Below are 16,006 nucleotides of genomic sequence, written 5' to 3' on the forward strand. Positions count from 1 at the left end.
GCCTCAGTCTGTTTTTGCATCCATTATACTGGTTCGACTTACACTTACAAAAAAATGGATTTTTGTGGCTTCCATTTATTTAACTAATGACCTACTTAACACAAATTGTAAGCTAATTTTAATACATTTAAATTAGTAAAATATGAATTTGCTTAATCCATTTGTAACAGAACAACATGGATCCTTTTTACACATCCAGGCAGGGGATTTCCTGTTCCCAGCATGCTTTGCACCTAAAGTGCAGGTTTATTGTTAAAATTAAGTGTATGGCCAAGTGTTTTTGAGCAAGATAAAGAAATGACGGAGACTTTGTTAGTGTTTAATGTTGTGTTAAGATTTAGAGGAGTTTTTTTGTATGTTGTAAGTTCTGGTATCTTTTGTTTAGGTTGGATACCTGCTAGTAAGTTTGAGGTGTTTGCATAGAAGTTCATTGTTAAGAAAACCCATTTCCTACTCTCCAAAATTGAATTAATTTCAGCCAGAGAATTACTGTTTTGAGTGTACTCTCATGCTAATCTGTTTAGCTAATCCCCCAGTCTTCCTCTCCTCCGCCATGCTTCACTCCTCAATAAAGTGTGTCAGCCTGTCATCCGTCCTTGTCTGGAGAGCTTCTGTTGCTCTTTTTGTTTCTTTATTTTTCTCGCCCGATCTTGTTGACGTTTGCAAAGACTTAGAGCTTGCTGAGTCAGAAGCTTGTGTGGTCAAACAGGCCGTGAGGAGAAGTAGCCTGCGCTGTCATGCTCTTGATTTCACATGGCCGATGACCGGCATCCACATCATCCTGTTCTTCAGGATCATCATCCTTCCCTGCAATGTGTTTGAATCATCTCCCATTTCCTGTCGCTGATGTCACCCAGCTGGGAGATGGACAGACACATAGGAGCCGGTATACTAATTAAATGACCTCAGATACCCCTGTCCGCTCACCTGTGCTTTAATGCTGGCCGTAACATATCCTCAGCATCACTTAAATGTGACTAATCCATACTAATCAATATGGCAAACCTTGATAACATTGTTAGCTTGCTGCACTCATCCTAGGTGTGAGTGAACAGGCATGGTGGGAAGACTTGCTGACGCGCTCATTAGGTGTGTTTGTCTTTGTGTAATTGCACAGTATTTGTGCGGATTCTTGTCAGTTTTGTGTTTTATATTGATTAAGATACAATATGATGTGAAATATAAATAGTGCTTGTTTTTTTTTGTTTGTTTTTTAAATACAAATCGATTAAAAATAGTATATATTACTAATTCACTCTAGATTTTTATTTAATAGAATTTAATGGCTTGGTTATTTGTATAGAATTTATATAAATAATAAAACTTTGAATACAAAAGGACATTTTTTTTTAACTATAACTGTTTTGCTTGCTTTTTACTCATTGCAAGAAAGCCGTTATGCAGAACAGATTTGATAAACAATGACACATGGTTTTCCTGTAAATCCCGTATATTTGAAATAACTGATATGACACAAAGAAAATCTTATTTTGAATTATTGAGTATTCATTAACTCACATTTTTAAATACACAAAACACAATAGTTTTAATGATTCAATTTGAACAATAAGTAATTATCGATCTGTTAATGTTTCAGTATTTTTAATCATGTTAATCAGTTGCATGTATGTTGTGCAATGTCATTTAAGCCTTTTACTTTCATAAGAAATGAATTTTCATACAGTGAATGATATAGATAGCTAAAAATAGGAAATATGATGCAATTGCAGAAAACAAGTCTCAACACATTAAAACAGTGTGAAAAACGTAAAACTCATTATAATTAATACAAACATTACATGTTTTTTCACGATTTACATAGACAATATGCACTGTACATTAGAGGTGTGTTTGCACTTGCACATTTAAGTATTTATTTCACAGTTATTTAAAAACCAAATCACACCTTTAGAGTTTTTTCCTTATTAACACACATTTAAACAGTTTCAACAAAGCAAGCAGCATAACCAATTAACTTATTTAAAAAAAATACTCTCTTGTTTATATATCTGAAAAAGAAATAATTTGGGTTGCCAAGTTGATAATTTGGCTTCAGTTTGAATTTTCCATTTCTAACCTTTTTATACAAACGTTACACACAGTTGCAGCCACAACAATATTTTTTTCTCGTTTTACTCCCAAACAGAGGACAGAAACAACTTTAGCATTAGCTGTTATGTCAATTTAAATTGTATTAATTTTTGCATGAACATTAATACAATTTAATTAAAAATGTTCAGCTAGTGTATAGTGATGGAAATATCTGAGGTTTTGAGGTGTCCATTCATTTATATCATCTAATTTAGCATGATACACATTTTTAACACAATTTATATAGATTTTTATCAATCACATTTTTTTTTTTACATTTTATCATTATTATTATTATTAGCCAACACATTCTACTGAAAAACAAATGCATTCTATCTCTCTGCAGCATTTACGTTACATGTTGTAACAACTCGAAATGAATTTTCCTCCTACTCAGATATGCACAAGAACTTTTTTGTGAATATATGTTGTTTTTTCTTCTGATAACCTCATGATATACACCCTCAGGTTTGTTTTTCAGCAGAAATAATACTTTCCCACCATAAAAGATGTTTTCACTCCAAAATCATGCCAGATATTTTTTTGGAAATATTTCAAGTACTCACTTTTATTGCCCCTCATTGTACAAATCGCATGGGTTCCACCGTGAACAAAATCTGCTCTTAGCAAGCATTTTCCAAGACATATCACAACACATTTTGTCATCTGAAAATGTAAATATGACCAGATCATGCAATGTTGACAGTGAATATATATCTCTTAGTTCCAGCATGTTTTTCCAAAGAGATCTCTGCCCTAGAAAGTTCCAGAAGCGAAGTGAAAATCCTTGTTTTATGGACATGGAGATATCGTCCTCATGTTTTAGTAGCATGCTTCTGACGGTTGGTAGGAGTGTAATGTCTGACTCGTACAGGCACTGACTCACCGTGGCTCATCGGACAAGGCTCGATTGGAGCCCGCCAATTTCTCAAACACAAAGACACAAGTTTTTGATCTGACTCTTTGTTCTAGTGCAACAGCGTTTCGCTATACCTGTGCTCGAAAATCCCGCTGACAGAAAAAAAAAAAAACCTAATGAAGGTTTAGATCTGAGATTAAGCTTCAGATGTGCTAATGCTAGCTTCTCTGTGTGTTTACAGTTGGTTGGATTTTGGTATGTTCTCCTCAAAGGTGTGTGGGTGTGGGTTTTGATGGTGGATTTTAGGTAACGTTCTTACAAACCTACATCTCCTTTTTGCGCTTTTTTGGGGCTTGATGTGTTTGCGCTCAGTTAACCCACATCATGGGTGGATGATGATAGTGTTTGGTTAATGATTTAACAAAATAACCAGTATGAGCTCATCTATTGTTTATGCGTGAAGTTGCACTTTCAGAAACTCGAGTGGGCAGAGGGTCTTGTTTGCGTCTGTGAAATGTGGAGTTCAAAGGGACCGTTATCGGCCACATGACTGCGTAAAGTGATAAAACAAAAGTCCAAGTGTGTCAACGAGCATCAGGTCATGGAAAAAAAAAAAAAAGAATTCTGATTAAAATGTCATTTTAGCAATAAATACCCTGAAGAATCGCAGTTTGTGTTTTAAAAAAAAGTTCTATATTATTTTTTAATTATTTCCTTGACTTGTTTTGCCATGCCAAGGCAATCTCCTTCTCTTTTCCTTTCCATATGATTGTGTCTGTGTGTGTGTGTGTGTGTGTGTGTGTGTGTGTGTGTGTGTGTGTGTCAGTGGGGTGGGGGGTGGAGGGTGGGGGTTGTAGGTAGTGACTAAATCTCATAAAAGGGTTTCCTAATATGGGCTGTCTCTCACAAAGCCCCTCCTTCCTGCTTAAGTGGGTGGAGTTTACACTCTCTCTCGACCAGTAATGACACGCCATGGACTTGCTTCCTCATTAATTGGCTGAAACCAGTTCTTACAGGAACCGCTGGTGATAAATGTGAGAGTTCTGAGAAATCATTCATTTCTTCCTTCAGCCTGGCTGAGGGACATTACAGGGGAGTGTGAGTGAGGATGGCTCCCTGTGTGAGCATGCCTTCAGGACAAGCTTTTTTTTCTTTTTGTGTGCGTCTCTCTGTGTTTTTTTTTTTTTTTTTTCCTCCATTTTTTTTAAGTGCTTAGGATATGTAGTTCCCAGAACAAGCTGTACTTTTTCAGTTTTTTTTTTTTTTTTTTCCCTCTCTTATTTGAGTTTCTGTCTTTTGGGATAAACTCCGTAACACAGCTCGGTCTCTATCTCCCTCTGTCTGCGAGCGGAGAGTGAGAGAGAGAGAGAGAGAGAGAGAGAGAGAGGAGAGGCAGGGTAAAGGAAACTCACTGACCTTTCGAGTCGGTAAGTGAAATTTATGTGACCTCTCTCTCTCTCTCCCTCCCTTTCTTTCTTTCTTTTTCTTTCTTTCTTTCCTGTACCGTCCCCTCCTCCTCTTCTCATTTTCTGTCACAGAGCTCTTCCCCTGTTTGGCGCCTCTCTACAGAAGCCTTTCAGGGAGTACCTTGAGGCCCAGAGGGCAAAATTACCACACCGGACGAACGGGCGGGTGGACGGGCGGCGCGCAGGAGAGGCCACCCCAATCGTAAGTCCCATCACTCATACAGAGTATTTTTGTATATTTATCCTCGGTTCCTCCTTTTAATTTATTACACACACCCTTATTTCTTTTTTGTTCCACATCCTAATTACCTCCCTGCCCTAATTATCGCTTCGAGACTGGTTTTATTCTACCGTGTGATTCCGGTGAGGTGTTATTGTTTTCATGTGGCAGACCGTAGTGTCAGGGGCTCCGCGTGGGCCGTGCGGTGGTTGGTCGCGGGGGCCTGTTCGGGGTCTGGCTGAGGAGGGATGCTGAGTCATACTCTGAGTTCTTTGAGTGAACCGGACACTCCCCCGCGTCACACTAACTCCCCCCTCTCGGCAGCCGAACCCTGTTGAACCCAGTGCAGCCGGAGACGGGAGGGGCCCCTGGGAGTAAAAGAAGGAGGAGGGTGGGGGGGACGTTGGGAAGGGAAGCGGGAGGAGGGGGGTGGTTGAGGCTGTACTCTCGATTCCTGCCACCGCCGATCCCTCACAAGTGCGCACGGAAACAAAGAGCTACACCTTTTTTTTTTTTTACCTTCATCTGCCCGTCTGCAATTCGTTCGTTTTATCTAAAGCTCTTTTCCAGCTCGTGTGTATGCGTGTGTACGTGTGGGAGGAGGAAATGAAAGAGAGAGAGAGAGAGATGAAGTTGCACAATGAGAGATTACGGATGTTTCTGGAACAATGTTCCTTTTTTCTGGTAACTTGAACCTCCTGCAGTTACTTAAGGAAAGCTGTGGGCTTGTTCAACCGGCAGGAAGAGACGATGCCACTGTGCGCGTGTCACTAACGTAAATCTCGTGTGTTAAAGAAACAGGGAGAGATTGGAAGGAAATGCATGTGGAGATGAGCGAGTGCTTAACCTGAGATGTTTCTGATGAGTTAATGCAGTAAAGATTATGCATAACTGACTGTGTTTTCCTCTCTCTCTCTCTCTCTCTCTCTCTCTCTTTCCCTCTCCTTATAGGTTTCCGAAGATGGTGATCAGTGTGGTTTGTTTCTCATCTAGCCTAATGCATCTTGAACTTATCTAAACAGAGTTAAACTAAATTCTAGAGTTACCGCTAGAATAATAGGTTTATTTTTTCCTGAGTTTATATATATATATATATATATATATATATATATATATATATATATATATATATATATATATATATATATATATCATGGTTATCGGTTAACATTTTTACTTTTTAATGTGCTTGGTTAGCTGGCGGTTTGTGCTGAGATACTCATGTTCTCAGCTCTGTATCTTGCACAGGTTATCTGATCCCATTGGTGGGGATGTTAAGGTGCAGCGTGGCTTATGTTGTGTGTGGTCTATTACACTTAAGGGACCGACTGCATTAATTTCGTTTTAAAATGAGTTTGCTTTGAATTGCTGCATAGTGGTTATCTAATACTAGATTCTAAAATCGATTTCAATTAAGGCATAACAGGAAGTGAATGTAAAGTAATGCAACTGACTCTAAAGTCATTAAAAGATGCTATGCATATTCACTAGTGCTTGTATTGCATTACTTTTTCTGAGCAAAGATCGTGTTGTGTTCTAAAAGCTTGGTGAATCATAATGTTCCTTTCGTCTAGAGTTATTGTTTTGTTTCCAGAAATCCAAAGAGGAGAGGGAGAAGGAGTGTGTGTGTCTGTGTGTGTGTGTGTGTGTGTAACCACATGACTCACTACAGGGCCACTCCACCAGATGCAATAACGCATTCAATCAGATTAAGAAGCGCGTTTGTATTCAGGCACATATGTGCGTGGGCGGTTGCCACGTTTCGCGCGTAGTTCCTTTATCGCACGTATTCTATACATCTGAAGAGCATCCGGTCACGCTGGAGGATGCTCGGTGCTGTGAGAGATGCTGGTTTGGATTTGACTAACGGATTGTCTATCAGTTTGAAAGGTAATTATCTGCCCTCTTTTATAGTTTGAATAGTTTAATTTACATGCAGAGAACTAGCTAACGCAGTAGTGGTTTCCCAAAACCGCACATTTTGGATATCTCCCTAATCTAACACACCTGACTCAACTCATCAGTTCATTTTTAGAAGCTCTATGTCCTGAAATGGGTGTGTCAGATCTGAAATGTGCAGAGTTGGGGGGCCACAGGGAGCAGATTAAGAACCACTGCGCTGGTGGCATAACATCAGGCAGCTAGGCGAACGTCTTGTCCATCGCTTCTTTTTGCGTCTTTTTTTTCTTTTAATTGCTTGTGAAATGTTTTTTCGGTGCCTTTTTGTAACGCTGCCCTGGTATGTGAGTCTGGAAGCTGCAGGCGTGTAAAAAAATGGAACAGTGTGGAGTTTCTTTTGCCGTTACCTTAAATGAACCCTCTGCTGAACTCAATGCACTGCGCGCTGCTGGCGTAGAGGATGAGGCAGTGTTGCCAGATCTCGTGAGAAAAAGCAAGCGAACTGAATTGCTCGGTTTTAATGATCAGCTCCAAATAATATAGATTACAAAAGGCAAAGCAAAGCTAATCTGACTGCATTAATTAACAAAATACTCTTTTATACAAGTATTTACTTTCGCAAAAATAAATAGTCTATTTTACATATAGCTATGCAGTTGGCTATCTAAATCAACAAATGGAAAAGTTTGCTCTTTTAACTTAATTAAAATAGCTACATAATTTAAAAAAAAAACTTCCCAAAGAATAAGATAATACATACTTATGGTAATTTGTATTTTTTATTATTTGTTTAATTCTACAGTTCTTTAACTTTGAAATCCACAACATGCGTTTGTTTTCTGGAAATGAACCAAAAGCGCAACGCGTCATTGCTCGTATTAATACGCGACTTGATGAAAAGTGGCTTATAATACGCGGATATGGCAACACTGCTGGTAGAGAGGGAGCGAGTGAAGGGTAGCGCGCGAGAGAGGCTGTGTCTCAAAATCCAGCGAGACAGTCTTTCGGACATTTCGAGCTTGATGATGATGCCCCAAAAACCCTTTCTTGGTAGGCGCCTCGCTAGGAATCGAAACACAGTTAGGGTGAGACAGAAAGGAGAGACTGCTTTCGATTATCTCACACAGCATCCGCTGAATGAGGGGAAAAACGCTTTCGGTTCTTCCATAACGGGATTTAAATCATTACATTGTTAGAATTAGTGACCACGCCTCTTTTTCAGCCCCACCCTCTCGTCTCATCATTGGTAAGTGAGTTAATTCTTCATTATGTGTCTTTATCGGTGTGGACAAGTCTCTCCCAGTGTGTCAGATAGCTTATCAGACTGGTGTTGGCTGTTACATTCGCCCGGCGACAACAGTCTGTAGGCTGTCTGACATTTTGGGCTTTTTCATCCCCTCTGAAAACATTCTATTTTTATTCGCTGTCGATGTTGTTGTTATTTTTAGTTTATTTTTTTAGTTTTTTGCATTACTGAACAGTGTTTTTGTCCTGATATTGGTGTCTAATTTCAGTGGGGTCGTTATGAAAGAAATATTTTCGATGTGTGTGTTTACAGAGAGCGTTATTGGCGTGTTCCTGCTTGTTCTATAGACGTACATGTGTGTCTCTGCGTAGCCCTTCTCTTTAAAGGGCGTGTGTGTGTGTGTCTGTGTGTGTGTGTATGCGCGCGCTCGCGTGCCCAGCACTTGGGTTTTGTCCACTTGAATTTCTTGAGAATCAAAAAAAGAACACACCTTATTGCAACACACTGTTATGACAGATCTTTTTGCCCACCCCTTCAATTGCACTTGCTCTACAGTCCACCCCCCCCCCCCGTCATGTAACTGTTCAGTCGTTATCTAACATGTGCAACTGGTATTTGTTATTCAATTAAAAAAGATGTTCATTCAGCAATCCCCCCCTTTTGTTTTTCACCATTGTAAAACCACAGGGTGATCTGCTTGGCTTTCACAGTCGAGTCGTATCATTTCCTCTAACTGTTCAGAACATCCTGTACTTTTTAGGGAACCCCCTCTGCCATTCATGTATGACTATGCATGTGTCCTGAGTGTGAATAAATAAAGTTGAATGAATTAAATGTCAATCTGTGTCCTGGTTTTTGTGATTTGAGTTATTGAGTTTTATGTATTTTTGTTATTTGAGCTTTATAATATATTGTTCACACATCGGAAGTTTTTTGGAATGCACAGCAATACAAAATACAACAGTAATTGCAGACAATGAATGCAATTTCTGCAAGTTTCAGAGAAGGAAATAAAATTAAAAATGTAAAGTTAAGATCAAGTTTTTTTAAGATTAAAATTTAAGATAAATTAAAAGCGGTTAAAAAGAAAACACTAGGCCATAATATATAGGCCTACGTAAATATACATAATTTGTATGAAAATAAAGATAATAAAATTACAATTATAAACGCGTACCAAAGCGACAACTGCAGTAAGAAATATAGCGCAAATGTCATTCCTTTTATGGGCCAATAAGAAGCATCAATGAAAAACGGCTCTGAAATATGTGTACTGTATAATATCATATTTGCATTTTCATTCTGTCATAATGAAATAGTTGTTGGGTCACTGTTCATTTAGTGATGTGAGTAACTCAGGAAAGGTCACGCCCACTACAGTTACTGGCTTTGCCTGAGGGTTCGTCATTATGCAAATAGCTCGTTCAAACAGGTTTAAATATTCAAATAAGGCTTGACATGTTCAGTTGTGTCTTTTTTTTAACAGCCATCCTGCTTCTCACCACCATTCTTTTGTGTAGGTTGCACAATACAGTGTTCTTGTTAATCATGCGACCAACAACACCACACTTTTGAGGGATTAATTAGATTTCCAAACGTGCACGCATAGTGTGCCACCTCGAGGAACCAGTAGGGGACACAAGTGAACCTTTTTAAAATACATTTACGAAGCATTTTCCGATATCAAAGGACACAATGTATTTTATTTGCATAGCAGTTTTGTCATTTAAAGTGTTCTACATAATGAAGTAGCTACATGATCATTTGACACATTTTGGAAGATTCTGGGAGAAAGAAAATGCATCACATCTGTCAAAAGCAAGTGTATTCATAATTAAAAGTCTGATGTCGAGGTGAATCAGGGTCTTTACCTGTCCCATGAATCAATGATGTGCTGTCACCGAACAGGAGAACACTGGCACACCCAGGTTGAGTCAGAACCAGGTGTAAATGTCACCCTACCTGACGCAGATCCTAGTATCTTTATCCAGGAAAACTCTAACGTATGCATGAGCTTTGCATATCTGCACATGTCACAGAAACAAGCAGAAGTATTGACTTTGATAAACTGTTAGCTTCCCTCATTTCTCTCATTCTGAACTGCCACATTTTGGGGGGGGGGACGGAGTACAATCTGTGTCTACAATCAACAATAGGAGGCCCGTTTTTAAAACGAACAATACAGCTTAAAACAGCTTAATTGTAGTACATTAGCATCAATGGCCAAACATGGATAAACGCATTGTTTTGGTGTCAGGTTGTGTAAAGTAGGTATGAATGAGTTATTATGCCTCTTTTTGAAAAGAAAAAAAGTACAACTTTGGAAAGTCCCTGTAACTCATTTGCATAGTGATTTTTTTTATTTTTTTATTTTTTTGTTCTGCTTGAAGCATATGTAACACACACAAAGTGCTCATTGTGATCCATTCATGTGGTTTTATAAAGTGGGGAACAGAGAATTGTGGCTACCCAGCACTTTGTAACAATGTATAGTGTGTGAGCTCGCATCTTTCTTCTGAACATGCCTTTTGGCGAGCTTGCTGACTTTTGAACATTTTTAAGTATAGGATAGGATAATAGGTTTGAATAGAACTAGCCCCATTCAACAAAATTACTCTTCACAATCACAAATAATCCAGTAGGGGCAAAATGGTTGAATTTTTCTTCCACATTGATCTCAAAATCTAAACAGAAGTAGGTACACCTTATAAAATCAGATCAAGCAAAACAAAATATATGTGTCCCCTGACCCAGATTATATTTATATATAATATTAGTGTCTAAAAGAGTATGATCACCCCATTCTATGTTAGTGAAATGCCCTATTGGTTGTATATAGGCTACTATACAACATACTTTGTATGCATATATGTATGCAGTTCTAATCTATATTACTATCTCAAATCAGATGACGAAAAGTGGAGTTATTTGTTATTAAATCAATTAAACTTGAAAACACATGGGCATATCAGTGATAATGCAGTAGCTGTGTGTCTGTGAGGTGTAGCAGCGCGAATGTACAGAAGCAAAACATTGTCAGGTCTTTTGTCGACACCTACTGGCAGTGAGGCGGTACTACAAGTAAAAGCAGCTTCCTATACACACAGAGAGTGACGTCTATTTCCTATCCATACACCCACTTACCTCAGATACAGAACGAGGGGAGTAAAATAAAAGATATTCGCTTGTATGAGTAAAACTCTAATTCATTTTTTGTCATTTGTTTTACACATTCCGGAGCGTTCGCACAGACGCTCTGTGAAATTCGCTGTTTGCCGTGATTAACGTTTACCGGCAGTTAATCTCGGTTAGGATACGTTGCGTAATGCGTACCGGAGCCGGTTATGGCGTCGGTGAGTCGTGTGGGATCATGAGGTGTCGGGATTCATCATTATTTCGGTATTGGTGCGTGTAAAGAAACTGTGACCATGGCCGGTGTGTTTGATATCGACCTCGACCCAACGGAGGACAGCGTGTCAGATGAGGAGCTCGCTGACGGGGTATGTAACCGGGAACCAGCTGGGTTTCAGATTTTCCGCATAGCCTGGACCGGCCTGAGAATCGATCCAGCAACATTACGAGCTTCAAAACTCGGCACAAAAGTACCATGACTGTACTATGGCAAACTATTAGATGACAACAATGGCACTATATTTATCATGGTACTACCGAACGATAGCTATGTGATTTACAAGGGGTTTTATTTTATTTTTGACAAACGACAAATTTACTGTACTTACCATGGGGTATGTGTGTATAACGTGGTAATACCATGGTATTTTATTATAAGATTTTAAAGTCTAGCTTAAAATGGTTTCTAGTTGGTCCAAGCTGGTCATTAGCTGGTTCAAGCTGGTTAATAAGATGGTGGACCATCTTGGACCAACAACAAACCAGCTACCAGCTGGTCATACTAAAGATATTCCAGTTGATTTTTTCCAACATAATAGCTGGTTAACTAGTTAATGACCCACTCAGACCAGCTAGAAACACAGCTACCTGCTTAAACTGGATGTTTGGATACCCAGCCAGCAGCATCACTTAAGCCAGGTGTATGGAGGCGACTGTTTAATGGGCTGTCAAACTTTCATGACTAGACAGATTATGGAATAAAATGTAATATGAGAAATGAACAGAACAATAGAACGGGGTATATATTTGAGAGATATTAACTTTTAAAGAACTTCAGCTGCAGTTAATTTTTATAACACTGTAATTAAAGCAAGATTGACATGAGTTTAGTGTTCGAAAGTTTGACAAGTCAGGCTTGCCTCTGAAAGTGAAACCAGAAAAAAATTCCGTGTAGGTCCGGCTTACATTGGTCTGCCACTCTCTCTATTGTTAGACTGGGTCCTGTAATGTGATAAGAGTGATCAGTGACCTTGATACTCTGGTTGATGGAGGAGAGCCAGTGCTCATCAGTCACTGTATAGATTGAGCTTTAATGGCCGTGACAGATCTGCACACTGTGCAATTGGTGGAAAAGCTGCAGCGATACAAAAAACTGCAGTCCACACCTAAAACTCTGTGTAAACCTACCAGAAACACAAAAAGTTTGTTTTTGTCCACAGGCCAAGCTTAATGAATACATGGATCAGTGCAGTGGCTTTGAATTGTGAGTATGTCACCATGCACTTTTGGATGCACAAAATTATACTTGTGTATTTTGATGATGTCATTTTGAAGTTAGCCCCTCCAAAAGTGAGCTGTCTTCTCCTTAAGCCAAACGCATGTGTATATTTTAATGTATTTATACTCTCATATTCTATATTTTAGTATGGAAGACTGTGAGAAGTTCGAGATCTCTGAAAATAGTGTGAATCAAGGCACGGAGCAGATTCGTCCGGAATGTTTTGAGTTGCTTCGTGTTTTGGGTAAAGGAGGATATGGAAAGGTAAGCAAGACTTGCAGCGCTAGTGTTTCCTCCCTGCATGTGGCATATTTTGGACACATAATAACATACTCTACCCTTCAAATGTTTGTAAGTCAGTGAATGTTATTGAAAGTAGTCTTTAATTCTCCCCAAGGCTGCATTTATTTGACCAAAATAGAGTAAAAAAAAAGTAATATAATGTGATATATTATTACAAGTTAAATTATTTAAAATGTAGTTTACATTTACATTTAAAGGTCCCGTTCTTCGTGATCCCATGTTTCAAACTTTAGTTAGTGTGTAATGTTGTTGTTAGAGTATAAATAAAATCTGTAAAATTTTAAAGCTCAAAGTTCAATGCCAAGCGAGATATTTTATTTAACAGAAGTCGCCTACATCGAACGGCCAGTTTGGACTACATCCCTCTACTTCCTTCTTTAATGACGTCACTAAAACAGTTTTTTGACTAACCTCCTCCCACAGGAATACACAAGAGTTGCGTTTGTAGAGTGTGTTTGTCGCCATGTCGTCGAAACGCTGTTATTTTCATCCCGCAGTCCAATCACCGGGTCTGATTCCGGCTCAAATTGATAGGGTAAAATGAAAGACATGTTTACAATAACACTGAGCGCGTGCATCTCCACGTTATGGTAAGAGGCGTGACTTTTCCGGGCAAGGAGCGCTCAGAGCTGTCGAATCACAACACAGGAACCGCTGGCACAATCAGAACTCGTTACGTATTTCTGAAGGAGGGACTTCATAGAACAAGGAAGTCATCAGCCCGTTTTTATGACAGTGGAAACAGCGGTATACAGATAAGTAAATTATGTGAAAAAACTGTGTTTTTTTACACGCGAAACATGAACACATGATATATTGCACACTATAAACACAATCAAAGCTTCAAAAAACCACGAAAATGGGACCTTTAATCATTTAGCACATAGCTCTTCAACCCTGCTCCTGGAGGCCCACTGTCCTGCAAAGTTTCACTCCAACCCTAATCAAACACACCTGAACCAGATAATCAAGCTCTTCAGGATCACTTGAAAATCACAAGCTGAAGAAGGTTGGATATAAACAGGGCAGTTGGCCTCCAGGAGCAGGTTTGAAGACTTTAGCAGACACTTTTATCCAAAACGACTTAGAAGCAATCAAATAAACAGTAGGGCAACAATATGCAAGGGCTGTGACTAGTCCCAGTTAGTCTAGCACAGCACATAGCTAGATAGAACAGAAATATAATAGAAAAATAAGTGTTAGTGTTTAGTGTTGTCAAAAGTACCGACTTTGGTACCAAGTCGCTACTGAAATTTTAAAAATGTGACGATACCAGCATTTCTCCCTAGCATTTTGAGCGCTGTTGAGCGGATTCTTAAACACCTCTGATAAGCCATTGTGTTCATACGCTCAACAGATAAGTCTGTGATTGGCTACAATCCCTTTCCCAATCCCTAATATATCTGCTAATAGACGGATCCGCTGATAGACGGCTGCTTTCAAACGCTCACATGTTTATCTGTGTAAGTCCTCGGTGTGAGCATCAAAGATGTCTATTTACAACATGTTTTTGAAGCATTGCTCATTGTAACCAATCACAGACATGTCCGTTGAGCACGTGAACACAATGGCCAATCAGAGGTGTTTAAGAATCCGCTCAACAGTGCTCAAAATGCTAGGGGGAAATTCTGGTATCGTCACATTTTTAAAAATTCAGTACTTATTTAGCTGTTTCTTGAAAGTGGCTAAAGATTCAGCAGTTCGGGTTGAGTTAGGCAGGTCATTCCACCAGCACCGTTCACTTGTAGAATGTAAGCTTTTGGAGGGCACATAAGTCAGAAGTAGTGAGTTTAGGTTTGGGTGCATAGCCAGTGGTCGTTCTGTAGGCAAACATTAGTTCCTTGAATTTGATGCGAGTGGCTATTGGCAACCAGTGCAAATTGATGAAGAGAGGTGTGATGTGCGCTCTCTTCGGCTCGTTAAAGACCACTTTTCGCTGCTGCATTCTGGATCAGATGCAGAGGTTTGACAGTACATGCTGGAAGGCCTGCCAAGAGAGTATTACAATAGTCCAGTCTGGATAGAACAAGAGCTTGGACAGGGAGTTGTGTTGCATGCTCCGATAGGAACGGTGTAATCTACCTAATGTTGTATAAGGCAAATCTGCAGGACTGGGCCGTTGTAGTTTAACTGATCATCAATCACAACTCCAAGGTTCCTGGCTGTCCTGGAAGGAGTTATGGATGACAAACCTAGCTGAATGGATAAGTTGTGATGAAGTGCTGGGTTGGCCGAGATCACAAGCAGTTCTGTCTTTGAAAGGTTGCGTTACTCCTGTGATGGCAAATCTGAATTTTAATTAGCCATTACTCCAGTCTTCAGTGTCACATGATCCTTCAGAAATCATTCTAATATGCTGATTTGGTGCCCAAGAAACATTTCTTATTGTTATCAATGTTGAAAACATTTGTGCTGCTTAATATTTTTAGTGGAAACCATGATCCATTTTTTTATTTAATGCATCCTTGCTAAAGAAAAGTATCATTTTTTTTTTCAAAACAAATCTTACTGACCCCAAACCTTGACTGTTAGTCTACATAATTTGTTTGTTAATGCTGTTTTAGTTTTTGTTTATAGATTTGTATTGTAGATCTAACCGAGACATTTTTATTAGACTTTATTAGACTTTTTTTTGACAGTCCTCTTCTGTTTCAAAACAGGTTTTTCAAGTTCGCAAGGTAACTGGGCCAACTTCTGGGAAGATATTTGCCATGAAAGTCTTGAAAAAGGTACGGCCCTGCATATTTCCCAAAAATTCCCAATAATTCATCTTTCCCTGAAAATCAGTATGGGTGTTCCGCAGTGTTGGGTAAGTTACTCCAAAAAAGTAATTAATTACTAGCTACTAATTACATCTTCAACAGTGGAATTAGATCACTGTTCTAATTGCTCTCTCTAAAAAGTTTTGCATTACTTATTACTAATTATTTTCTAAATCCCATGTCAACCTCAACCAGTTGAACGATACAAGGATAGATAGATAGATAGATAGATAGATAGATAGATAGATAGATAGATAGATAGAGAGATAGATAGATAGATAGATAGAGATATGAAACTGCTCTTTTCAAATAAATATTATGAAATTGCCTAAATTATTCTTCAACTGAGCAAAGTATTTAAATGGAGGTTACATTAAAACATATTTTTACATACATTAGACGTTCAATTTTGATGTTAAATCCACTATCGTTTTATATATAGAATTGCTCTATACAGTATTTAATGCAATACATCAGAAGAAATGAAGAGTAATCCCTTACTTTATTTTTCAAGGGAAAAGTAATTAAAG

At 38.8% G+C, this 16,006-nt stretch overlaps 1 protein-coding gene across 7 annotated transcripts in view; it reads left to right on the forward strand.

Annotated features, from left to right (window-relative positions):
* The window catches only part of rps6kb1a (ribosomal protein S6 kinase b, polypeptide 1a), a 63,997-nt gene that overhangs the window by 33,865 nt on the left and 14,126 nt on the right, over positions 1-16,006 (forward strand). For 5 of the 7 annotated variants that reach the window (XR_007183596.1, XM_048181605.1, XM_048181606.1 and 2 more), the window contains 4 exons: positions 4,489-11,281; positions 12,353-12,396; positions 12,558-12,675; positions 15,375-15,443. Coding sequence is in view for 6 of the 7 variants with exons in the window: in XM_048181605.1 (XP_048037562.1) it covers positions 11,210-11,281; positions 12,353-12,396; positions 12,558-12,675; positions 15,375-15,443 (303 nt within the window). In the remaining variant the exon portion in view is untranslated. Of the gene's footprint in view, positions 1-3,820; positions 4,378-4,488; positions 11,282-12,352; positions 12,397-12,557; positions 12,676-15,374; positions 15,444-16,006 lie in introns of those variants that run through there. The other 2 variants (XM_048181604.1, XM_048181608.1) reach the window with 2 other exon arrangements.

Source organism: Megalobrama amblycephala, linkage group LG2 (genome assembly GCF_018812025.1).
Source record: "Megalobrama amblycephala isolate DHTTF-2021 linkage group LG2, ASM1881202v1, whole genome shotgun sequence".
In the NCBI taxonomy this organism is placed as follows: domain Eukaryota; kingdom Metazoa; phylum Chordata; class Actinopteri; order Cypriniformes; family Xenocyprididae; genus Megalobrama; species Megalobrama amblycephala.